The sequence below is a fragment of the Syngnathus floridae genome, chromosome 11 (genome assembly GCF_059516105.1).
Source record: "Syngnathus floridae isolate MCC-2025c chromosome 11, RoL_Sflo_1.0, whole genome shotgun sequence".
Taxonomy (NCBI): domain Eukaryota; kingdom Metazoa; phylum Chordata; class Actinopteri; order Syngnathiformes; family Syngnathidae; genus Syngnathus; species Syngnathus floridae.
The window spans coordinates 5232773-5256758 of record NC_142423.1 but is presented as its reverse complement, the minus strand read 5'-3'; the positions used below and the strand labels follow the sequence as shown (position 1 = coordinate 5256758).

Below are 23986 nucleotides of genomic sequence, written 5' to 3'. Positions count from 1 at the left end.
CAGACTTTGCGTATTAATAGATACCCAGCCATACGAAATGACAATAGCGTGCCGTATATTTAGTGTGCACTTATAGTGTATATGTTTGGTGACCCAGAAGGATTTGCCTATTGGATTTAGCTCATGTGAGATGATAGGATCAGTCTGCTCAATGACCCATCAGATCACTATGCAGGTAAAACCTTTTCCACTACGTATGTCTCCGGTGCCAGAGAAGCTGGCACGTGTTTGGGGTCTTTTGAATCCATTCCTGTTTTGTCTGGATGGGATCCTACATACATACTGTGCAACTCAGTGGAGCTTTGCATACTTCCACCTGGCCAGTGCAAAAATGATCCCAGGTAAATCTCCAGACTAAGTCCGACAGATTGTTTCTCGCATGATCCTAAACCGTTTTAATCCCTTTTGAGGTCCGACAACACAAATGTTGCTGCGCCCTCACAGGTGTCCCATTTAAATTTCTGGGACACCCGAATGTGCTGTAAAGCCCTGGAGCTACCGCGGCCTTGATTCAATAATACAACCCACTTTCATGTCAGTCAAATGCGCTTTCACTCTGTCCCACTCCCAGCTGCACTGGTTCTGTTTAGAAGATAAAAGTATATCGATTCGTACCACACTATGTTCCATTTCTACCCTTCTCTGCTTCTTATTCGGACCTGGGACCTCATGGTGCACAGCCTGCCAGGCTGCTTAAGAACTGTTACATCAGATGCCCCTCCCTTCTTCTTCTTCTTGTTATTCTTGGACTTGCCATATCCTTGCACAATGTTTCGGTTTTTTCGGACATTGCTAATGGACTTTTTGTGTTATGCTACAATAGATGGAAATTCCAATGGGCATGCTGGGTGTCGATGACTTGAAGAGGGCTGTTCAAGAAATGCCCTCTGTCATATTAAGTGTCACAAAAATCTGCCATTTGACATGTTGACAGATGATGTTTCTGTTTCCTGACTGACAGCGCAAGTATGGTGTTGTTCGTGACAAGGTCAATATCCGTGAGCTCTCTGATGAAAGGTATTTTGTGGCAGGCCAGATTTACAGTATAAGTGAAAGCAAGACTCTGAGTCATACTGGTTGTCCCATCTTTGTCCACAATTAAAAAGCTTTTTCAGTTTAAGATGCTCAAGTGTGACTTCCAGGCTATTTTGCACTTGTTTGTCACGGGCTATTTTTTTCTTCGTGTTCCACCAGGCCGGATTAGAGGGATTAGTGCCGATCTTTCTGGCTCTATTCTTTGCTCTGCCGAGCCAGCTTTAATGTACAGTACGCATACATGAACACGCACCAGGAAAAGCCTAAGGACTTCTTGGTACTCATAAACAACCGTCAAACATTCCATAGTGATATTTCATTATGTCTATACTGTCTTTATCTGTTTTGGACAAGGATGCTTTTGAATTAAAACAGCAGTTTTGTTTAATCCAACGTGATTGTGCCAGCTAATAATCTGGGTCAAGATGAGGTAGGATTTCAATTTCCATTGTGGTCACAGCACAAGGTCTTGGCAGCCGTCTCCTAACACACACGACACGTCTCAACACATTTCCTGTTCTTAATTAGTCACTTCATCAGTTTCTGTAGTATGAATGTGGGTGATTTCATGCATTTAAACACAACTGAGAGTCTGTGTGAGCGCCAGGCCGTGAGTTGCGGTTTACAACAGCTCCTTGCGAGTGCTCTATTGCACTGTTGCATTGCATACTCAGCCTTATTTTTTTCATTCTCTGCTCTTTGTTTTGTGGTTAAAAATGTTGCCTGTCATCTGTCAGGCTGTTCAAACCCTCTGTCACGCAGCTGAGTTTGGCCCCGCCCCCACTCTTGTTGTTATTTTCCCTCACGCTCCCTTCCCCCTCTTGCTCCCTCTCCTCCTGGGGTTGCCACCCAACCACTTGCTTTGGAGCCTCCTGATTGGTGCGATTCTCCTCAAGGGGTGGGGCTTGTGTCCGTCTGGTAAGAGCTTTCAAGTCGTGAGCTCAGCCTCTCTGCTGTCACAGGTCCTGAGAGTCTGCCTTGGAGTCACCAACGGGATTTTATCAGCTCAATAATCGCTCATTTTTTTAATCTACATGCTTTGGCAGAAAAGCAGGCGAAGGGGGATTATGGTCCATGAAATCTAAGCAGCTTCATCTCTTTCTGCTCCAGTTCCTTTATTTGGATGAGCATTGTCCTCGGCTGCTCAGGAGAAGCAGGTCATCTGCACGGCGACGACCTCAGGAGACAATAACAGTTCCGATCTTACACAATCATCAATCAAAGGACTGCGCTTCTTCTGTGCACATCCGCAGTGCACATCGCCGCCCTCCACCGCATTGTGCGTGCGTGCGTGAGGAGGCTAATGCCCGTCGAAGTGTGGCCAGGGCCCGTGGAGGATGAGTCCGGCTGTCGAGGCTCAGGCCCAAGAAGGCAAGGATGCAGAGATCCAGAAGCAGAAGATGCAGCAGCAGCAGCACCCGCAGTGCTACATGAATAAAGGGGTCATACTTGAGCCCTTCATACACCAGGTGGGGGGACATTCATGCGTCCTGCGCTTTGGAGAGCAGACCATCTGTAAGCCCCTCATCCCCCGCGAGCATCAGTTCTACAAGAGCTTGCCTGCGGAGATGAGACGGTTCACTCCCCAGTATAGAGGTATCCTATTTGACTTATTGGTTTGTGTTATGTTGGGCATGCTGCAAAACGAATGGGATTTTAATAAATAGTGCCACACAGGGGCGCTGCAAGCAACAGCAAGCAGGATATTGTGTCCCGTTTGTGTTAAGTTGTATTTGCACAGGTAAATCAGGTGACCAGAGGTGGGTAGGGGGTGTCTGATTGTTTCCTGGCAAGCAGACTATGCATGAAACAGATACAAGCTGCTTGCTTTTATGCTTCCAAGGAACTGCTGGCGAGGGGTCATAAGTTCATCTGGAGATTATAATGTTAACAAAATGTTAGCTGACACGCACCACGTCTGATTTAGTTTCTGATGAGTGACATTTGCAAAGTGCTGAAAGACTGGTTGAACACGTTAGCCTTGCCTTACGAAGCTATGCCAGAATTTTTTATTATTTTTTTTTTAATTGAGAAGCTCTAAGAAGTTGTCTATCACTTGCTACTCTCATAAGCATTCACTTGACTCCGAGTCAATATGACTGCCTCCTTTTTTTTCCATAATAGAAGTGAAAGAATACCAGAGAGTTGTTTCAATAAATCAATAGTTTGGTCCATCTTCTAATCAGATCGGTGATCAGTTGTGTTTTTATTTTTCAACTTGCTGATCACTAGCAAAGTGCGGATCGTATAAAGGCTAAACACATCGCTGTTTTCTCCACCAGCCAGACTTGCTTTTTGCGTCCAATTCCCAAAAAGTGGTCAAAGAAACAACGAAATTACGTGACCTCAAAAGGGTGGGAAAACTCCATCTTATCTTTCCCATTTGTTTTGCTGCTTTGCCAGCATTGATTGCTTCTTTGTCAGCATTTTTTCCATCTTATTTTTATTCTCACACCCTTTCCCACTCCTGCTGTCCTTCAACTGGATTACTTTGTGTCATTGAGGGAATGGGATTGTTTAGAATTCCTTTATTCTTCATTTTCTTTGAAGGATCTTTGGAATGATTGGTATTCAAGTAACATTGCCCGGAGTAACTCATGTCCATCTTGTACCAGGTGTGGTGTCGGTGAGTTTCGAGGAGGATGAAGAAGGGAACCTCTGCCTCATCGCCTACCCCCTCCACAGCGACCCGGCGGCCGACCTGGAAAACAAGGACCCCTCGGCCGACAGCGAGCCCAAGAGCAAGATGCTCAAATGGGGCAACGTGATGACATCCTCTCCGCTCGCCGAGAGCGAAAACCTGAGCAAAGAGGGACGAAGCCGCCATTTGCGTAAAGAGAAGAGGTGAAAACCTCCAGAACTGCTTTTTTCAATTTTATACTGCAAATGCAACTAACCAACTTCAAAAGTGTGCCATGCGGGGAATTCTGCGTGGTGTGACACTCGTGAGTCACTTCTCCTGGTTTGTTGTGTTGAAAGCAATTAACACCTGCTGACTAGTCTGTCACACCCGATGTTGCTGTCACTTATCGGCTCATCTGGTTGTGCCAGCTGTCTGCTGTATTATGTTTGCTGAAAAGGCAAAGGTGTCCTGTTACGGTGCTGATGCAATGATTTCATGTGAATAAGCTTACTTAAAACTTTTTGGTTGTCTGTATGAATCAAAATGTCACCTTTTGGGCTGGATCAAACATGACACTGAAAAGACTTTTATTGTTCTCCGCCATCCAGTGCTCTCAAGCTGCAGGAAGACGTAGAGCTGGAGTGGTTGCAGCAGGCCGAGGTGCTGTACTACCGCCTGGAGTGTAACCACACTAACGCTGTCCCGCAGCTCAAACACAACCCTTGGAGCCTCAAGTGTCACCAACAGCACCTACAGAGGATGAAGGACAATGCCAAGAACCGCAATCAATACAGTATCCTTTTGCTGCCACAATCCAATGTCACAAACGTGTTCATGAAATGACCTGCCTTTTATAGCACACACATACACACAATGGCCTGGCGAAGGTTTATAGGGCGGGCGGACTGTCTAACACAATATTCAACTATCAATGTCATTGTCACTCGGTGTCCCCTTACCGAAGCGCTCCCGTTAGTGACTTCATCTGACCTTGTCACTGACACATGATACAATGGAAAGTCACAGGTGCCACGAGAAGCTTTTATCGAGATCAGGGGTTTTCAGCTGGTTTAGTCCATGGGACCACCATTATGACCAACATGCAACTCGGGAACCACTGCTTTGGTGGAATATTATTTTATTTTGCACCAAAGGAGGATAGACCTATACAGGCTCTTTATTGGCATCTGTGGAGACGTCTATTTTAGGAATCGCAGCTACATTTGACATAATTTGGAGGGGTAAATGATGCACAAAATTAGCTGGAAAATAAATCATGTCTAAATAATGAATCCATTTTATTTTTAAAAATATTATCATTTATGTTATTTTCTAATTCCAATTTCGTGGACCACTTGCAATACCGTCATGGACCACTACAGGATCTAGATTGTGTGCGCGTAATTTTTTTCTCTTTTAATTGGCTGAAAAGATACAAACAAGTCCCTCATCTTTTAATCCTTTGAATATCCACCGAAGTTTGTATCTGTGTGACATCCACATCACAGTCCCTCCAGATGCTCCCTTGACTCATTACGCCAGAATTCATCCTGTTGGAGAATCTTACGTGGCAGCACACGGTGCCATGCGTGTTGGACCTGAAGATGGGCACGCGGCAGCATGGAGATGACGCCTCCGAGGAGAAGAAGGCCATGCAGATCCGCAAGTGCCAGCAGAGCACGTCGGCCTCCATTGGTGTTCGACTCTGTGGCATGCAGGTACGTACCTTCACATGCACACACGATATACTCACCAGTGGCCAGCCATGATTTCATTTAGGGCATTTTCCAATAGTGATGGAAATGATTATTTTTAAAAAACTGGGCCATGTTGACCCATGAACATTCTTGCTGCACCAAAGAAATAAACATCCTTATTTGCAAATGGCTCAGGCCATCTGTCTGTTTGAAAAAAGTACATGTGGCCCTTGAGCACAAAAGTTCCCACGCCCTTGGACTACAATCCTGTTTGACTTTTGGACAATGTTGACTGTATGAGGATTAATTAACGAGTAGATGTTGATTTGTAACATGGCCATGATTTTTTTTTCCATCCCACAAGGTGTATCAGTCCGACACAGGCCAGCTGATGTTCATGAACAAGTACCACGGCCGTAAGCTCACCCTGTCCGACTTCAAGGAGGCTCTGGTCCAGTTCTTTCACAGCGGCCGCCGCCTACGTCACGAACTCCTGTCGCCGGTGCTGCGCCGACTTCGGGACATGCAGGCCGCTCTGGAGGCCTGCGAGTCTTACCGTTTCTACTCCAGCTCCCTGCTCATTATTTACGACGGCTCGCCGTACCGCAAGCACACACGTCGACGCACCAGGAGTGGCCTTTCCGATGAAGATGAGGAGAGCGAAGAGGACGAGGAGGATGAGGAGGTGGAAGCCGAAGCAGAAACAGAGCTTGGGGGAGACGCGGGGATAGCTGCTGCACTTGATTTCCCCCGTGCTTGTGGTGATGACAGCAGCAGTTGTTCCAGCAGCAGCAGCAGCAGTAGCAGCAGCAGCGGCTGTCTGTCCCCCTCGGGCCCACTCAACCCAGCGGTGGACGTGCGGATGATAGACTTTGCCCACACCACCTGCAGACATTACCGTGAGGACAGCGTTGTCCATGAGGGCCAGGACACAGGATACATCTTTGGCCTTCAGAATCTGATCACCATCATCTCTGAGCTGGAAAAACACAGCTAGTCCATCCACGCTTTTGGGAGAATAGTCAGACACTAAGGCTGTGTTCAGAATCACTCCCTGCCATTTTGTTGTGCTATTTGAATCCGTGCTGAATATAAAATATCTTCTGGATCAGATCTGCTAATAGCAAAGTTGCCCAAGTCATGTTTGGATGTTTTGGGAAAACAAGGGGGGAAAAATACACTCGTCAAGCAAGAAAAGTCCGGTTGCCTCGGTTCAATGTTAGCAAGCAGGTTAACCGAAAATTTGCACAGACCTAAGGAAAAAGGCTGTTTTAGAAAACATATTGGTATTTTGTATTGTTTCGTTGTTCCAAAGAGCATATGAAGACTTTGCACACCCAAACAGTACATGCACTTAAAACACCTCCAGCTGGGACGCGCGTTCTACTGTATTTGTATGTGAATAGAAGTCTCCGGGAGGGGGACATAAATTTTCAGAGACAGAAGCGAGAGACTTATTTATTGGACCAGTCCCATTGAGTAAAGCAAACTCTCCAGGTGTAAAAAGGGAGAGAACTACATTCCATGTAATTACAATAATGATATTCATTAATATTATTACATGACATGTTTGCATACTTAAATGTTGCATAACTGGATACTTCAATGTTGGGTTTTCTTTCTTTTTTGTCTATTGGGTAAGAATTAAAGTCTTTCGTTTGTGCTAACGTCTGTGTGTTCTTTCTTTTTCGGTCAGAAGATATTCAAATCTAAATGTGCTGCTATCGCATTTCATGAGTCAGGGTCGAGAATGCAGCGTTGATAGCTGCGCGTATGTATGAGGTAAGAGAGCGAGAGCGCATGATCTTAGGTTCATTCATATCACCACAAATGGAAAATATGACAAGACTGCAACATAATGAAGGCATGGAGGTCTCCTTCATTCGATCCCATACAAAGCATTTGAGCTCGCTAAGCCTTTCCTAACTCAGTGGTCTGCAACCTGCGGCTCTACAGGGACACATTCTAGTAGTTTTGGAAAAGAATGCGTGTTAATTTTTTTTTTTTCATTACTGCGTAATTCTTAAATTTAAGATCTTTGTGATCTTGTTTTTTTTTTTTGCTTTTTTTGTTATTTGTTTTTTGTTTTGTTTTTCTTTGTGATCTTGTAAAAAAAAATGTGGCCTATGAAGTATTTCATAATTACTGTATGTTCCAACATACTATAACTGTGCTTTCCTCCTTTTCCCCGTAGAAAAGCGTGTCTGGTGATGATGTCATATCCATCACACGAGGTTGTGCCGAACCGAGGATGACGACAGCAGTGAGCATCTTCCAGCCAGTCCAGATTGCCTCGACCAGTATGAGACACTCACGTACACACACACACACACACACATGCACACTCTGGCAAAGCAACAGTAATGCTGTTGCGCAAAGTGGAGCCTTGTGAAGACGTGGCCTACGCAAGGTCAACTTGTAGAAGAACTATCGCATAAAATTAGTCAAGTTTGTGGCGATTACTTTTGTGTGTTGGTGGCTTTATTTTTTTATGGAACCTGACAATAAAGGGCAAACGCTATCTCGGTACCCCAGCAGAAGACTTGAACCGAGCCGAGAGACTCTTTAATCTCCAGAGTGATTTTACTGCTACTTTCAAGACCCACTTTTAGAACGTCACCATGACATTGAGAGCTGCAAGTCCCAATAGCAGGGCAAGCATAGGATATTTTTTTTGGGAGTGAGAATGACAGACGAGAGGAAGGGAAATGCAGGAGATAAGCTCCATTCGACTCTCCACCGAAAAACTGGGGAGCTGGGATGGGGGTGGTGGTGCCTTATGTAACAGTTTGGGCAGGGTCATTCATGGGCTGTTTTCACCCATCAAAATGATCCCATTCTGTCATCATGTCCTCCGTGTGACAGAGTCAGTGGCCATGCAAATGTATGTTACACAAAACCTCAATAGTCGTGCCATCACACATCTACAGTGCGTAAATAAATGTGTGTACCTTCCCTTGGCCCATTCGCTTTGTAAGGGTTAGCGCTGTTGAAAGTGGAGCAGTTGCGTAACAGTGGGTAAAAAAAAAATATATATATATATATATATATATATATATATATATATATATATATATATATATATATATATATATATATATATATATATATATATATATATATATATATATATATATATATATATATATATATATATATATTTATCACCATGGCGACAAGAGGGAAGGCAATAGTGTAAAAGATTTTTGGGACAACATGTGCGCTTAATATTCATGATCATCATTCGCGAGCAAGAAACTACAGCGCACTAGTAAAACGAGGAATACTTTATTAAACAGATAGGCCAGGACATTCATGCAAGAAGGTCACGAGTATCCTTCCTTCGCCAGCTTGGTCCAACATGTGCTCGTCCCTTCATGGCCATCAGAGAATTGTTCCATTGTTTGGCACACTACTTAGTGTGCAAGCATGCGCTGTATGCTGAGAAACGTCCCTTTTGGATTTCAATTGGAAGGTGGGGAGAAATGCTAAAATTCATCCCGGATATTCGTGTGTGCTCTGCTTTTCGCGAAAGCTCACACCTTGCGCCGCCAGATCAAGAGTAGTGTCATAATTAGAGCTTTATATAAGACAGTCAGTGACGTTAGGCCAGGCGTCTGCGTGCACGGCCTCGGGCTCCCGGCGTACCCGCACGCACGCTGACGCGCTTGCTCCCTCCTGGCTCATTTACACTGACCTCCTAATTCCTATAATGAATTATCTGAGGCACAGATTAGCTCTCAATTGCCCCTTCTGCTCCAGCTTAGCCTGAAGGTCAAATGACGAAAGACTCTGGCATGTAAAATCGGTCGCTGGGTGCTATACTCTTCCTCTTGTTCCACGGCCGGACTTCAATTGGATTAGTTGGGGATTAATATGGTGGCCTGTGGTCTGGCTGGAAAATAGACTCTAGTCTGGTCTGATATGATTTCAGGACAATTAAATGACATTTTCTTTGCTTTTGACGTGTTGCCATGTAGTGCATGTTTGCATGAATGAACCAATTGGTAACCTTTTGTGTGTTCGTACATGCTTTTAGCATGTCGTTGGTTTAAGTAAACTGACCAAATAGTTTAGTTTAGCTTCACTGCCAGACTTGTCGTCTGATGACTTTTGAACACATATGGTCTCCACATCACCACATGTACTTTTTGCATTGAGTCACCTCTAAAAATAAAAAGAGAGAGGGATAGGAAACACCAATTAGCCGAGTCGCTGCATATTAAGATAGCAGCCTTGGTCAAATTTGCGTCACTCCGCGGGCTGCACATGTGTTGAGTTACACATATGTATGTGAAGATCAGCAGTCAGGGTGTGCGCGTTCCAAAGTCTGGTCAGAGATTTCATACAGTGAGTTATGATGCATTATGTAATGTATGTACAGAATATAAATAAAGGGAATGCTATTGCTTAAGTCATTTTAACATACAAAAAAAACCTAAATTTAGAACAAAACCTAACATTGGCATCAGTGAAAGGACAGAGACAAATAGTTCAACAATATTTAGTGTTCATTTTATTTAATAGGGCTGATAAAATGTATGTAATGTAATCTGAAATAAAGTTTGTATAAAAAAATATTTTGGAAAAAGATCCTAAAAAGTCTAAAAATTCAAATGTTTTAAAGCAAGTACTCTATAATAATAACAGAGGCTCTATGTTGTGAGAATACCACAAGTATTGAACAAGTGATGAAGTGCTTGTCCTCACCTTCATGTCAGCGAACAACCCTGGCCTGTGGTTATTACGCAACGGTATGAACAAATGTCTCTTTATTTGGGAGCACACGAGCACGCTCTGGGACATCCCTCCTCTGGCTCTGCGGACGTTGTTTTGTTTTGGTTGAAAAGACTTTTTGATGACAGACGTAGAGTGGCAGCAAAATGCAACTACAATACATTGCCTGAGTAGCCTACAACTGCAAACATCTCTTAACTGCATGCAACCGTGATGCATTTTCTACACCGCTCCTTAGAGTCACATTTGTGGCTGTGCACGTCCTGGACTCTGGGCCTGAGGCATTTTTCAATCCAATGCATATAATCTCCTTTTATGATGTTTCAATTTAATTGAACGTAGTCGGAATGTAACTTTTTACGGTTAAAAGTGCAGTGGGTCACAATGACCTATGACATTTTATTGTTGATTCAAACGAAACAAATGTCAGTTCTATTTTTTTAAAGACCAGGGAAATGGTGACATCTAGTGGTTTAATGACGTAATTGACCCTCGTCTGCTGTGGACTCAGTTAAATTAATTCTAGCGCCAAATTGTATTGACGGCCAAAAATGTCACCATAAAAAATAAATCAATAATAATGTTGAACTCAAACACGGAAATAAAAATATATGTAAAAACAGCAAGCCAACAGAAGTCTTCTTACCGTGTTCATGACTGCGGAAGGGTTTACAGCCCGTGCTAGACTAGTGCGCCCTCTAGAGATGTGGCGACATCCACGTCACAAACCCAATTTCAAATATGCAAAATATAACAAATCGCTCGCCTGTATACATCAATTATATGTCTTGCCTTAAGTGTTTTTGTCAATTTGTTTTGTTTTGTTTTGTACTATCGATTTTTAATCCACGGAGTAGTGTGTGCCGCTGGAGAAGTGACGTGTGTTTAGCGGCTGGTGTGGTGACGTGTCTCTACTGCTCGTTCTTTTCTCAACGAGCTGCTGGATGGAGCCACACTGACTCAAGGCAACACGACAACTAGTAGCACTAACTTAGCTGGAGTCGACCCGAGGATACCATGGGAAGTAAGTATGGATTCTTGCAATATCCCCAAAATATCGGTTGTCGTTCGTAGTGTACGATTAGCTGCGGTTATTGTAGTGAGCGGTGCCAAATCTAAAGAGGATGGTCGGCATGCTAATTGGCTAACCTGGGCTCAGTAGGTGGCAAGTTGAGCTAGCTTACGCCAGAGCTAATTGGGAAGTTTTTAACTTGCGTCTACACTATAATGTTTAATAAGTAAAACACTGCGTGATAACATCGTCGGTTTTATCTGACGTTAGAGTTTTTAAGTCATTTTGCCGCATGCTTGTTATTGAATGCTAGTTAGCCACACGCTAAAGTCTTGCAACGTTAAAATTGTATTTAATGTGAGATTGTTTTTCTTGCTTATTTCTTCGAAAAACATTTTTTTCTTACCGGCAACCTAAAAGGGATTTAATGAGAAAATTTAATGACTGTCAAACTTCCGTTGTGTGTTGCTTGGACATTACCACGTAAGCTGTTCAGGACTAGCAAACAAGGTGTTTGTTTGTTGTTGTTTCAAAATCATCGTTTATTACTTCAGCACCAATTTGAAATAAAATGCAATTCCGATCGCATCTATGACTGAACAGACAATTCACTTTTGGTTTGTGTGGCAACCGCTGGCTTAGTGATGACGTAGCATGCATAAGAAGGTCACGTAGTATCGAAACTTATTGAACACAGACGTCACCGTGGTTGTTCTAAACAAACTTTATTGCGATTCTTTTGCAGTTAAATTTTTGGAGGTCATTAAGCCGTTCTGTGCGGTCTTACCGGAAATTCAGAAACCAGAAAGAAAGGTAAGCTTGTCGTACCTATGTTGCATGTATGATCTATTATTTTTTTTTTATTAATTATTGCAATTGTTGTGAAATTTACAGATTCAGTTTAGGGAAAAAGTACTATGGACAGCCATCACACTGTTCATTTTCCTGGTGTGCTGCCAGGTGAGTTTATTCATATTATAGCTTTCCATAGCCTTTATATTGTTTTTTTTTTCTTATGTTGTTTGTGACAATGTTTCCCCCCTATAAAATAGATCCCTCTCTTTGGCATCATGTCATCGGATTCGGCTGATCCCTTCTACTGGATGAGAGTCATTCTGGCTTCCAACCGAGGTGCTTGAACTAAATATGTGGTTTGACTTGTCAAAACATTGTCAACTCGTGGTAAAAACATCTACCTTATAATTCTGCAACCAGTCCATATTATACACCATCTCTCACGTCAAAGTCAGCTAGCATAGTTTCACCACGGCACTAATGAGAAAAATCACTATAGAAATTGTTAAACTTTGTCATCCATTCAAGACCAGCAACTTCTTTACTTGTTATCAGTCATGACGCGTTTTCATTATCACGTGGTGGGTCAAAGGTTGTCAGTGTTAGGGTCGACTTGTGCTGACTATACTTGTATGTTCAGGTACTCTGATGGAGTTGGGCATCTCGCCCATCGTCACGTCAGGCCTCATTATGCAGCTGCTTGCCGGCGCCAAGATCATTGAGGTGGGAGACACCCCCAAGGACCGTGCTCTCTTCAATGGCGCCCAGAAATGTATGTTTTTTTCACAAGCTATTTTTCGAACTAAACTTTTCATGCATTTGCAGTCATAAATAATCCAATACGTCGTTGCAGTGTTTGGAATGATCATCACCATCGGACAGGCCATTGTATATGTCATGACTGGCATGTATGGTGACCCTTCAGAGATGGGTGCTGGAATATGCTTACTCATCATCATCCAGGTAAAAACAAAGAATCATCCTCTTGTTTGAACTCTACTTACAACAGAAAGATTTTGAGAATTTGTGGCTTGACATGCACTATGCATTTGCTGAGACCATCTGTGTTTGTTTAGCTCTTTGTTGCAGGTCTGATAGTTCTCTTGCTTGATGAGCTGCTCCAGAAAGGCTACGGTCTGGGCTCTGGTATCTCTCTTTTCATCGCCACTAACATTTGTGAGACCATTGTCTGGAAGGCCTTCAGCCCCACCACCGTCAACACTGGACGAGGTTTGGCCGCTTTTCTCCGCACGCATTGACCAGATGTCAAACGGGATGTTGATGTATGTCATCATCTCATTTGGACAGGCACTGAATTTGAGGGCGCCATTATCGCCCTCTTTCATCTGTTGGCCACTCGCACGGACAAGGTCCGCGCCCTGCGAGAAGCCTTCTACAGACAAAACCTGCCCAACCTCATGAACCTCATTGCCACGGTCTTCGTGTTCGCAGTGGTCATATACTTCCAGGTAGGCACAAAGAATGAAATTAATCTTCTTGTGAGATTAGAAACCCAGATACTTGATAAGATCAGAAAGAAACTTCATGTATATAGTAATAATTATCTTTAAATATATGTCATTGACCTCATCAGGGCTTCAGGGTGGACCTCCCGATCAAGTCAGCACGCTATCGCGGCCAATACAACACCTACCCCATCAAACTGTTCTACACCTCAAACATCCCCATCATCCTGCAGTCGGCTTTGGTCTCCAATCTCTACGTCATCTCCCAAATGTTGTCCACGCGCTTCAGTGGGAACTTCTTGGTTAACCTCCTGGGAACGTGGTCTGTAAGTGGGGAAAAATGTCTTTGACCGTCCGTGAAGGTATGCAGCAAGACGGGGCAGACCCATCTCAAATTTGATTTCTTAGGACACATCAACTGGTGGACCAGCTCGAGCCTACCCAGTAGGTGGCTTGTGCTACTACCTGTCTCCTCCGGAGTCCTTCGGTTCTGTTCTGGATGACCCGGTCCACGCTGTCATCTACATTGTCTTCATGCTTGGCTCTTGTGCCTTCTTCTCCAAGACCTGGATCGAAGTTTCAGGATCCTCTGCCAAAGATGTATGTTTTGTGGGCCTATGTGCCACTGTACATTTTATGGAGGACTTGTTTTCATGTTCTTCTTTTACTTCAGGTGGCTAAGCAGCTGAAAGAGCAGCAGATGGTGATGAGGGGACACAGAGAGACTTCCATGGTGCATGAGCTGAACAGGTAAAGATCAGCCTGAGAATCGTGCAAAATGTTTTTTCTCTTTTTGCGATTCATCATTCACACCATGTGCTCCCAGTGATTTTTTTTTTAAGTTGCAAAGTGCACCAAGGCGGAATTTTTTATCCTTATAAGTTTTGATTTGGTTGTTTGCAGGTGGTCACTCACGATAAACCTGGGTTAACTCTGTCGTGAGCAAATTGAGCCACAATTACATTTGTTTTGTTTTTTTCTCCCGTTTGCAGGTACATTCCCACTGCTGCTGCCTTTGGTGGCCTTTGTATAGGAGGCTTATCAGTCATGGCTGATTTCCTGGGAGCCATCGGTTCCGGCACAGGAATCCTCTTGGCTGTGACCATCATCTACCAGTACTTTGAGATCTTTGTGAAAGAGCAAAGCGAAGTAGGAAGCATGGGAGCACTGCTCTTTTAGAAAATGCCAAGTTGACGATATACAGCACCTCCATACTGTGTCACAATTTTACGTTCTGACCTATTGTTTTTGTTTTGGGAGGGGGGGGTCAATTTGCACAATCAGTTCATTTTGCATCTGGGATAGTTTTACACCTTTTGTCTCTCTGGCATTGCCAAGAGAGCTATTATTTTGTTTTCCCTCTGCTTTGAGCTTTTTAGTGTCTTTAGCCATTTTTTCCACCCGCAACCATCCGCGGTGGGTTCACCTGCCCACCAACTGCTTTGTCAGGTGAAGAATCCCGAAACACACACGAGTGTGTGGTGCTGTCTTAGACTCACCTTGGTCGTTTTTCCACTAAGAACACTACGACATAAATTTCAAGCATTTGGATGTGTTAAGGAAAGCCATGTTAGCAATCATGCTAAGTGTTCATGGGGATTTATTAGCGGGATGTGAAGAGTATGAACAAAATGTATTTTCTGTTATCTTGGCAAGTTGCCAACATTTACTTTTACGTATGTTTATTTTCTCTATGGTGGACTGTTCATATTCACTCTGGTCATATGTAGGACACGGTATGTTTGTCCTATATCACTGGCTGGTAGTGATAGTCTGCACTGTCTTGCTCTGTAATTCCCAGACTGAATCACTGCACAAAACTGCCCGAATGGTCAGTAAGAGGGTGGGTTTAATATGGATGCAAAGGGGGGTTCATTTTGGTTTTTACTCTTACGTACCGGACATAATTGTGTTATTAAAAAATATTTTTTTTCCAACAATTGGAAATTCTTTGCTTTCATTGAAAGTTTTTCTCATGTCAGTTTTTTGCAATCGTCTTGTTTTAAAGGACAAAGAAATCGACTAGTAATCAACAAATAAATTCATTCGTAATAGTATGAATCATTAATTAGTCAAATCAGTAGCGGTTTTTGGCACGGGCGGCTGACGGGTTGGCATTTTCTTATGTCACGTCGTGCCCCCCCCCCCCCCAAAAAAAAAATGGTGTTCATGTCCAAGAGTCCTTGAGCAATACACTCAAGTTAATTTTTATTCTCTGGCAGGGCCTGGCAGCACACCAAGTGTAGCAAATTTGAACAGGTCACCCCTCCCCAAGCAAAGTTACAGGGAGTACTATTTCTAACAGCATCCCTATTAGAATAAGTCAACCCGTGTTAATAAGTACCCCCTCCCTGCCAAACGAGGGCCAACCTACGTGACGTCATCATACTGCGCCGCCGTTCAAGCAGTTTAGGTCAAGAAGTTGAGAGCTGTGGCAGCGGCGCAGGCTATCAGTCAGACCCGATTATCAGATGAAATCCTCTCCTTTGTGGAGTCTTTTGTCTCGGGCTGGCTATCTTTCACCTCAGCGGTCGAGGTTGGACGGACGTAAAGAGTGGCCGATATGTCGTACTGCAGGCAAGAAGGTAAAGATGTTGACCGTTCATTCATTTGAGCGCGTGTCTGTGCAATGTCACCGTGGTGCTACCATGCTAAGCTAACTTTCTACTGCCCCCTGACATGTCTTACTGATTCGCTTAAGCGTCTCGTGGATTTATAGTGGATTTATCGTTTTGTTGTTCACAGTACACGCCTGCTTTCATTTGACAAAATTGCTACTGTGTTATGTTCAATTGTTAAATCTATTATCTGCATCCTTAGTCGTGACACAACTGCTCGTAGCTTTAACTTCATTGTTTGTTTTCAGGTAAAGATCGCATTATCTTTGTGACCAAGGAGGACCATGAGGCCCCCAGCAATGCCGAGCTGATTGCAGAAGATCCACATGATCCTTATGAGGAACAAGGTTCGTAATTTTATATGTAAGAAACTCTATAGATTTTCTGTTACACCACAGGGTCACTTCCTGTCTGTGTAAACATATCTTTATTTGCATAAACAGTCCAGTCACTTATTGGTAGTTTCATGGAATCCTGAATGTGCCTACATTTATGAAACGCATGAAACAACCCACCGTGACTTCTCCTCCATTGATATTAAATAAGCTTCACATCTAAGATGTTCCTGTGGTTTTGGGTGTCTGTAGGTCTCATTCTGCCTGATGGTGCCATCAATTGGAACTGCCCGTGCTTGGGCGGCATGGCCAGCGGACCTTGCGGCGCTCAATTCAAGGAGGCCTTCTCTTGCTTCCACTACAGTAAGGAGGAGGTGAAGGGCTTCGAGTGCATCGACCACTTCCGTAACATGCAAGAGTGCATGCAGAGGTACCCTGAGCTCTATCCTCAGGAGGAAGACAAAGAAAGTTCCAACCAGCCGGAGGCAAATTCTGCTTCCGACTCCACTGAGGGCACCGCCTTATCGTCACAAACTGACTCTGTTCCATTAAACTCACCAACAGACAGCCAGACTACCAGCTAAAATCATCCCTCAATCCACAGGCTCTTAAAGCTCAGTGTGCAAAACACTGTGTGGCACTTGATGCCCTCTAGTCATTAGAACCACTGAAGAAGGCCTGCCACTACTGTGGAGGCTTTCATGGGCAGCACCAGAAAATGACTTGAAGTGGAAATAGAAGTATATATATATATATGGTATTGTGGTGGTAAAAATGCATAACCATTCCTGGAAGGTCCCGTGGAAAAAAGAAGAAAAAAAACAATGCGCATTTCCATTTCCAAACTTTCAAAGTGAGCTTACTTGTAAATTGGACTACCATTCTGTGCATTACAACACAAATCACCACAGCTCTCAGAACCGCTTCTATACTGCCTTACATGCCATTCATAGGCAAATACAAATTCTGTATTTGTCAAACATACAAGTTTGTTTCTTCCCCTTGTGTAATGTAAACAATCTAAATGATTTAAATTGATATTTCCAGCCCCCTTTGTGATTTGTGTGATAATGTTTGATCAGATAATTTAAAACTATTTCCCTTGCTTAGTTGCTGCCAGGTCACCAGTTGACAGATTTCTAGAAAATGTTACATTAATTAATTATTGGTTTGAGGGTTTTTTTTTTTTCATCTGAAACAACAACAAAAAAGATCTGGTTAACGTTATCGGCAGCCTTGATTTTTTTTTTTTTTTTTTTTTGTCTTTGTATAATGTATACAATAACTTTTGAAACCACTACATTTTAGTTTTTGTCCGTCCACGGACCACGCTCCGAGACTGACCCAGGATCCTTTTGGCAAGGACGTAAGAACAGACATAAATGTCAGTTGAGAAATGGCTGAGGATAATGGATGCCAATAATGTTGGGCAGAACCCTTTAAACACAAACATCCGAGGAACCGTGATTTGTGACGGGACATTACATCATGCCAATGGATTTTTTCTCCTTTGAGGTTTTGTCAAAACAAAAGGAGACTTTATTAAAAGCCAGACATTTATACATTCAGGGTCGCCTTCTGTAACTGTGCGTTGAACAACCGTGACTCAAATTTACATCCATTGTCATGAATAAAATTGTGGTAATGGAAGAATATTATGACTTCTTTTCTCTCTTTCAATTTTGTCTTCTCCTTCCTTGCTTGCTCAGCCTTGCATTTTTTTTTTACTGCTTTCGTGTTGGTGAACTTGTCTCTATTCATTCCCATTCTTTTTAACTGACTTTCTGAACGGAGCCATCATGGGCATCCACGTCGTAGGCCCTCGGTAACGAGAAGACCCAACCTGGGGGTCCAGGGGACCACCGCACTCTGCGTCGTGACCAGCAAACGGCCTGTGACAGATTCCTCCGGGCCTGCCAACAGGTACTCTATACCTGCGGACAAAACATTTACTTCTAACTTTTCTGTGATGTGCTAGAAGTGCACATGTACTTACCTGGGTTTAGGATAGGGCAGGTGCATCCACGGCTGGTCCAGGACACAGGAAAGATGCTGGCTGTTCCCGAGCTCAGAGCCATCAGACCTGATCGTAGGACCTTGCGCACTTTGACCCGCACTTCTGCATGGCTGCCTTTGTCATGAGCTGACACCACAATCGCTTTCATCGCTGTCGGGATTGACACCAGTCCACGGTATGTACTCGGATTACATTAGTCACAATAGAGGCTTAGAAGTCAAATCTTCTTACCATAGTCATGTTTAATTTTGCAGAGGTCAGACACTCTTTTTAGCTTCTTCTCCTTACAGCTACATTTACCTGTGTGCACACACACACACAGACACCTGGTAGAGCAACAATGACTGCTGCAGTTTCATTTTTTTAATTAATTAATTAATCAATTTATTTATGTATTTATTTATTCAAATCATGAAGGTACTGCATGGATTTTGCATATGACACAAAAACTTCCAATTGAACACACCTGAGGAGTGCAGCACAGAGACTGCCTGCTCTTTTGGCCACTGTGCCTCTTCGTCCATAAACAATGGAGAATCCAACGCAGGGATTTTTCCACCGATGGGTATGTTGAACAGCTGATCATTAGAATGGCTACAACAGCCAAGCAGGAATTAGAATGTCATCTCCTTGGTGATTTTGTAAATGACTAGAAACAAAGTGTAGAGCGCTCACCTGTCCAGACACTTCCCATTGGTGGGATTGCAGCTGTTGGGACACGAGCAGGCTTTGCACCCTTCACTTCCAAAGCCCCAATAGCCGGGCATGCAATGAGTACAGCTTGTGCCCCCGACGCCCGTTTTGCATTTGCACTGCCCGCTGCGAGGGTGGCACCAGGTTTCCTCAGCTCCAGAATGTGGAGACAAGGAGCCTTGGTGGTCACACCAGCATCCTGAAAGACAAAACACATTTCCTCTTTCTGTCTCTCGCTCAATAATGATTGAGCTACACTCACTCACGTTGACAAGTGTGTGGTGAGTTGATAGGCAGGTTTGGGTGACGGCGGTAGCCATGACGACAGCGCTGGCACCTGCGTCCAAATGTGTTGTGTCTGCAGCCGTCGCAGACCCCGCCGCTCAGGCCACCGGTGGAGAGCCACGCTCGCCGGGAGAAGTGGCAGCTGTCTGCGTGGTCGTGACACTCGCATTCTGATGACAGTTGGAGAGGAGAAAGAGCATTGAGTTGTCATGAGGGGATCACGAGTTGTTGGATGACTTTCGTATCACCTTCCGCTTACTCTGGCAGTGATTTGCCTCGGCGCTGCTCCCGTTGGCGGGTTTCCAGGGACGGTCGTTGTAGAGCGGCGCACACTTTTCGCAGTGTAAGCCGGCTGTGTGGTGAGTACACACACAGCGGCCGGACACCTGCAAGGTTCATCTTTTATTACGTAACAATACAACTAAATAATTGGTTAAAATACTGAAAAAAATATTTTACAATCCATTGTTTGTGCAAAATATTATATATATAAAAGTACACACGCAGCGACCGGAACCTGCAAGGTTCATCTTTTATTACTTAACAATACAACTAAATAATTTAATATAATATAAAATATTGAAAAGAATATTTTACAATCCATTTTTTGTGCAAAATATTTTTTTATCTGGTTATTCGATTAATCGGTGGAGTAATCGATAGAATAATCTATTCTAAAAATATTTGCTAGTGACAGCCCAAATGTTTATTTAACACTGCCATCTAGCTTAAAAGTTAGAAAAAAAAACACACTCACCATGGTACTATGCAGTTTTGTGTTTTGACGTTTACGTCGTGCCTCACAATGCTCAGCATGTCCGTGGCACAGGCACGTCCCTTGGGCCAGCAAATTATAAACAGCATAAGGAGCGGGCGTTGGCTGTGTTTGTTGGTTTGAGCTCCACTGAAGAGGACAAATCTGAGGTTTCAGCAGTCTGATACGCAGATTGGTGAGGGTCATGCGGGTGAGCGCTTCCGGACTGTAGGGGTCAAGTAGTTTTGCGTTGTTTGGGTCGAGTATCCGTAGTATCACCTCGGAAGAGACAGTTCATGATTTCAAATGTGACTGCCGGTGTGTGGAAAAAGATGATCATGACACCTCTTACCTCCCCACCGCTGCAGGGTGCTGCGCTGCTGTAGCGGGATGTACACAAAGAGCCGGGCCGATTAAAATCATCGGGCAAACCAAACTCCACGCTACAATTGTCTGCAAAGACCTTCAGAACATCCCAGGATTTTCCAAAGTCAATCGATCGCTCGATCATCATGGCAGCGGGCCGCGGCGACCGGAACGACAAAACCACGTGGGACAGGCAGAAGTGTGTTTCCAGGTCCAGACGGATTTCCTCCGGCATCCCCTGCGTGTTGGCCTCCGCGCTTGATTCCCAAAAGGTATTTGGATGCAAGAAAGGATCATCTGTCATATGACTCGCTGGGTGGGGACAAGGGCTTTGGTCACGGGAGGTGTTCCCGCAGCTCCCTGAGAGGGTGATGAGAGCTCTGCCTGTGGCCAGGTTCCTGACGGGTGGACCGCAGGCGTGCTGTGCACATCTGGAAACTGAAACACAAATCAGTGCGGTTTTGCGATGCTTTATGATTAACCAAGGCACACCAAAGATACAAAAGCTAGATTTAATTGTTTAACAATTCATTTGATTCTCTCTTAGTTCATGTTACACACAACCCCTGGCTTTCTCCAAATACACACTCGGACTACCTTTCATAACATCCATTACCTTTACCAGATGTATCGTGAAAATGTCACCTGTAACTGAAGAACCTTTCCATTCAAAGAAGAAAAAGCCTTCTAACATTGGGAAAAATAAGAATGTAGTTAGTGTTTCTGATAGTTAAGATGTTATGCCTGATGACTCACTTTTTTATACACTTTACAAAATGCGCCACCCGTAAATAAAACCAAGAGCTCACCTGCTCCACTTTGCGCCAAACCCGCAAACATCCAAATGAGCAACAGCAGCCGATGTTCACCTTTCCCAAACATTCTAAACGTTCTGTCTCGTCTTCACTTATTTACAACCTCCATGCCAAAAACCTTCTGGAGGATACGGACGGCACCAATATGACGATGAACGCAAAATAGCATCTTAAACTGGACGTAGCAGCGACAACGTATGTTTCTAATCTGATTTTGGACGGGTAAAATCCTCAGACACCAATTTAAAAATAGACATTGCAATTATAATCCTGCCCGAAGTCCCGTATGAGCATTAAATTAATTCCATTTTGTCCGGATGAAGTCATAAATCCTTCCACGGGAAGAAACCAAACTGAATACATATGTCGCAGTTGAGTGGCAAACATTGGTTATTTCCTCCAGTCAGGTTCAAAGTTGCTCTCGAGTGCAGCGCGCGCTCTATTTATCCATGCAAACCACCCACAAGAAAGTCTCCCCACACATGCGCGCACCGTGGGAAGGGGAAGGAAAAAAAATGTCGACGTGTTATTCTGCTCTGCATTACTCCTACCTGCCAGTTATTTTCCAAAGTAACGAGCTCAGCTGCATCTGCTTCTCTTGTTTTCGATCTGCACTAACTCTAATTTACGCGTCCCTTTGAAGCGTGATGTGGGGAAACCCGAGACGAGGATAAAAAAGAAACCACAATTATCTGACAAATTAAAGTGGCTAAAATAATATAATCATAAATATGGTTGACATCAAAACAATATGAAACCTGGAGAAGGAGCTGAAGCGTCGAGTTTCCATTTGGCTGGAATTCTATACACATTTTAATTGAAAACTATTCTGTCTATTGTCATACTTAGTTAATCACCATATAATTAGAGACGAACGACCTGCTCCGATTTTCCCGTGTCCAATAAAAAAACAAAAAAAGTTCGCCTCACTCACTAACCTCACGTGAAAGGCCTTGAAGGTTGCAAAAAGGCAACGCAGCCTTTCAGTCAATAATGGTTGCACAGTGTTATGTTGTTATGATTATGATTTGCCATAACTGGGTATCCTCTCACTAGGCTGAATGCAAAACTTTATTTCTTTCTTGCACGTTCTCCATAGAAATTGAACAAATGAGAGGAAAAATCTAATGCAGTTGTTTGAAGTTCTGGACCACTTGTTGTGGTTTAAGTGTGCCCCTCATCTGGGACATGGTAGTGATTATTGAAGGTCCTTCTGAACTCATTACCGGTGTCTTTAATGGACTGCACAGGGTCCATCTGTGATCCCGCCAACTCATGACGCCAACTTCAATGCTGAGCCAAAGAACGAGCTCCCTGCTAAAGCCATCAAGAATGCATGCAGGCAGCTGAATGTGCTGCTGTGCCGAGTCCAGTGTGTTAACATTATTTCAGTGGCTTTCATCTTTAAAAGTGACACCATTGACACTGACCATGCTCAGTGCAGGCACCCCTTTCAAGCGCTCTAACTATTGGTTGATTAAAGGCGCAGCAGCAATTCGAATTAAGTGGCAGTTGTGCATGACGTTGACTTAATTGTGCAAAGAGTTTCACAAGGCCTCACTAATAATACTAGGAAAAGGCTCAGCTTTGGGTTCTTGTTGGTGCAGCCTGACGGTAAGTAAGTGGGGAATGTTATTGTGTCCTGTTTGCCAAGATCTGATCCTTGTGAGAAGCTCATCTTGGCAACACATATTATACATTTGGATTGCTATTCCTTTCCTCTCTTGTTAAAATGGCTAATTAAAGCTCTAATGCTCTGTTTAGTTTTTATTCTGTTACATTTATAGTACAATTAGGGCTGCAAGCTACGTTTGTAGAGTTGGCTTACCACCATTGTCATCTTTGTAGCAGCTTTAGGCTCCAAAGAAAGCTGCAGCACTGCCAAGTGAATGTTTGAAGTCAAACCACCTTGTCGTTAAATGAGGTCATTGTTTTGAGAATCACCCCAGAAACAGAATTTCACTATCCATGACATCTGAGCTAAGCCAATCTTTGGGCATTGCTCTTCGGCTCCATTGTAAAGACTTTTTCATTTGGCCTGATGGAGCACAAGGTCACCTCAGGCTTCTTGTCATTTGGATCACCACTACCAAAGTGATGAAGTAATTTAATCACTGACTTTCCCATGCATCTTCTCTTCAGATGGTCCCCACCCAACACAGCTTTTGCCAAAACAAGCAGCATGTCCTTCATAAGGGACACGTGAGACTTCCAACTCACGAGATTGCAAGTTCACTTGTGCTTGGCTACCCAATCTCTGGCTGCTCTGATGCGTTTCGACTGAAGAGGCCAAGGGCAGGAGCTGGAGCTGGAGCTGCAGTGCATGATGTCTGTGATCGACCATGCATGGGAAACGGAGTAGGTTGTGATCCACGAGCTCACGGGTCAGTAGGAGCTGTTCTATTTATTTTGCATGCCCTCCAGTCCTCGCGCGGCGCGCTTGCGAGCTGCAGCCCACATGGCGTCACGTGATTCCGTCTCCACGACAACCGTTGTCGCGTGCAAGTTTACCTGGCACTTGCAAACTGAGATTTGTGTGAAAGTAGTCAAATGAAATGTTTTATTGCAGGCGGTGGTGAAATGAGGGATGAATGTGGAGAACCTCCTGTTTTAAGACAAGTGATCCCCAAATAGCGTCCTTTTTTTCCTACCCCGAGAGAACTGCTCATCGTCACTGCAGGTACAATTTATGTTTTTTAAGTGCAAAAATATTCTGACAACGAAAATGACCGTATTTG

The 23986-nt window shown here is 43.8% G+C and overlaps 4 protein-coding genes across 5 annotated transcripts; 3 read left to right on the top strand and 1 right to left on the bottom strand.

The window, feature by feature from the left end:
• The first annotated feature begins 1970 nt into the window (after positions 1-1970).
• On the top strand, positions 1971-7022 carry LOC148390488 (inositol hexakisphosphate kinase 2-like). The gene is made up of 5 exons (XM_088389407.1): positions 1971-2631; positions 3651-3879; positions 4267-4451; positions 5201-5376; positions 5720-7022. Exons 1-5 carry the CDS (start codon positions 2373-2375, stop codon positions 6350-6352), a joined length of 1482 nt encoding a protein of 493 aa, XP_088245533.1. The 5' UTR covers positions 1971-2372; the 3' UTR covers positions 6353-7022.
• Positions 7023-10957: 3935 nt separating this feature from the next.
• Positions 10958-15305, top strand: LOC148390487 (protein transport protein Sec61 subunit alpha-like 1). Its single transcript, XM_088389408.1, has 12 exons — positions 10958-11116; positions 11850-11917; positions 11999-12064; positions 12157-12235; positions 12540-12671; positions 12753-12862; positions 12976-13129; positions 13208-13368; positions 13494-13691; positions 13774-13965; positions 14039-14115; positions 14358-15305. The coding sequence occupies exons 1-12, from the start codon at positions 11110-11112 to the stop codon at positions 14542-14544; spliced, it is 1431 nt and encodes a 476-aa protein (XP_088245534.1). The 5' UTR covers positions 10958-11109; the 3' UTR covers positions 14545-15305.
• Positions 15306-15728: 423 nt separating this feature from the next.
• chchd4a (coiled-coil-helix-coiled-coil-helix domain containing 4a) lies at positions 15729-17973 on the top strand. Its single transcript, XM_088389409.1, has 3 exons — positions 15729-15950; positions 16232-16330; positions 16571-17973. Exons 1-3 carry the CDS (start codon positions 15929-15931, stop codon positions 16900-16902), a joined length of 453 nt encoding a protein of 150 aa, XP_088245535.1. The 5' UTR covers positions 15729-15928; the 3' UTR covers positions 16903-17973.
• LOC148390485 (netrin-4) lies at positions 17816-21818 on the bottom strand. 2 transcript variants are annotated; one of them, XM_088389406.1, is made up of 10 exons: positions 21800-21818; positions 20420-20871; positions 20071-20346; positions 19573-19699; positions 19295-19483; positions 19011-19227; positions 18802-18929; positions 18567-18635; positions 18315-18485; positions 17816-18252 (listed from the first exon to the last, which is right to left on the bottom strand). In XM_088389406.1, the coding sequence occupies exons 2-10, from the start codon at positions 20735-20737 to the stop codon at positions 18116-18118; spliced, it is 1632 nt and encodes a 543-aa protein (XP_088245532.1). In that variant the 5' UTR covers positions 20738-20871; positions 21800-21818; the 3' UTR covers positions 17816-18115. The 2 variants fall into 2 exon arrangements, with proteins under 2 accessions (XP_088245532.1, XP_088245531.1); XM_088389405.1 differs by lacking the exon at positions 21800-21818 and adding an exon at positions 21243-21787.
• Between the last annotated feature and the right edge of the window lie 2168 nt (positions 21819-23986).

What these genes read in the sequence shown, in the direction of transcription:
- chchd4a (XM_088389409.1), top strand. Translation starts at nt 15,929, where the DNA reads ATGTCGTACTGCAGGCAAGAAG. An exon ending in GTCGTACTGCAGGCAAGAAG is followed by an intron (nt 15,951 to 16,231) that starts GTAAAGATGTTG and finishes GTTTGTTTTCAG; the next exon opens with GTAAAGATCGCATTATCTTT. An exon ending in TGATCCTTATGAGGAACAAG is followed by an intron (nt 16,331 to 16,570) that starts GTTCGTAATTTT and finishes GGGTGTCTGTAG; the next exon opens with GTCTCATTCTGCCTGATGGT.
- LOC148390485 (XM_088389405.1), bottom strand. Translation starts at nt 21,315, where the DNA reads ATGTTTGGGAAAGGTGAACATCGGCTGCTGTTGCTCATTTGGATGTTT. An exon ending in CAAAACTGCATAGTACCATG is followed by an intron (nt 19,700 to 20,070) that starts GTGAGTGTGTTT and finishes TGAACCTTGCAG; the next exon opens with GTGTCCGGCCGCTGTGTGTG. An exon ending in CAAAATTAAACATGACTATG is followed by an intron (nt 18,486 to 18,566) that starts GTAAGAAGATTT and finishes CAATCCCGACAG; the next exon opens with CGATGAAAGCGATTGTGGTG.
- LOC148390487 (XM_088389408.1), top strand. An exon ending in ACCTCCTGGGAACGTGGTCT is followed by an intron (nt 13,692 to 13,773) that starts GTAAGTGGGGAA and finishes TTGATTTCTTAG; the next exon opens with GACACATCAACTGGTGGACC. An exon ending in ATGGTGCATGAGCTGAACAG is followed by an intron (nt 14,116 to 14,357) that starts GTAAAGATCAGC and finishes TCCCGTTTGCAG; the next exon opens with GTACATTCCCACTGCTGCTG.
- LOC148390488 (XM_088389407.1), top strand. Translation starts at nt 2,373, where the DNA reads ATGAGTCCGGCTGTCGAGGCTCAGGCCCAAGAAGGCAAGGATGCAGAG. An exon ending in CAAGAACCGCAATCAATACA is followed by an intron (nt 4,452 to 5,200) that starts GTATCCTTTTGC and finishes TCATTACGCCAG; the next exon opens with AATTCATCCTGTTGGAGAAT. An exon ending in TTCGACTCTGTGGCATGCAG is followed by an intron (nt 5,377 to 5,719) that starts GTACGTACCTTC and finishes CCATCCCACAAG; the next exon opens with GTGTATCAGTCCGACACAGG.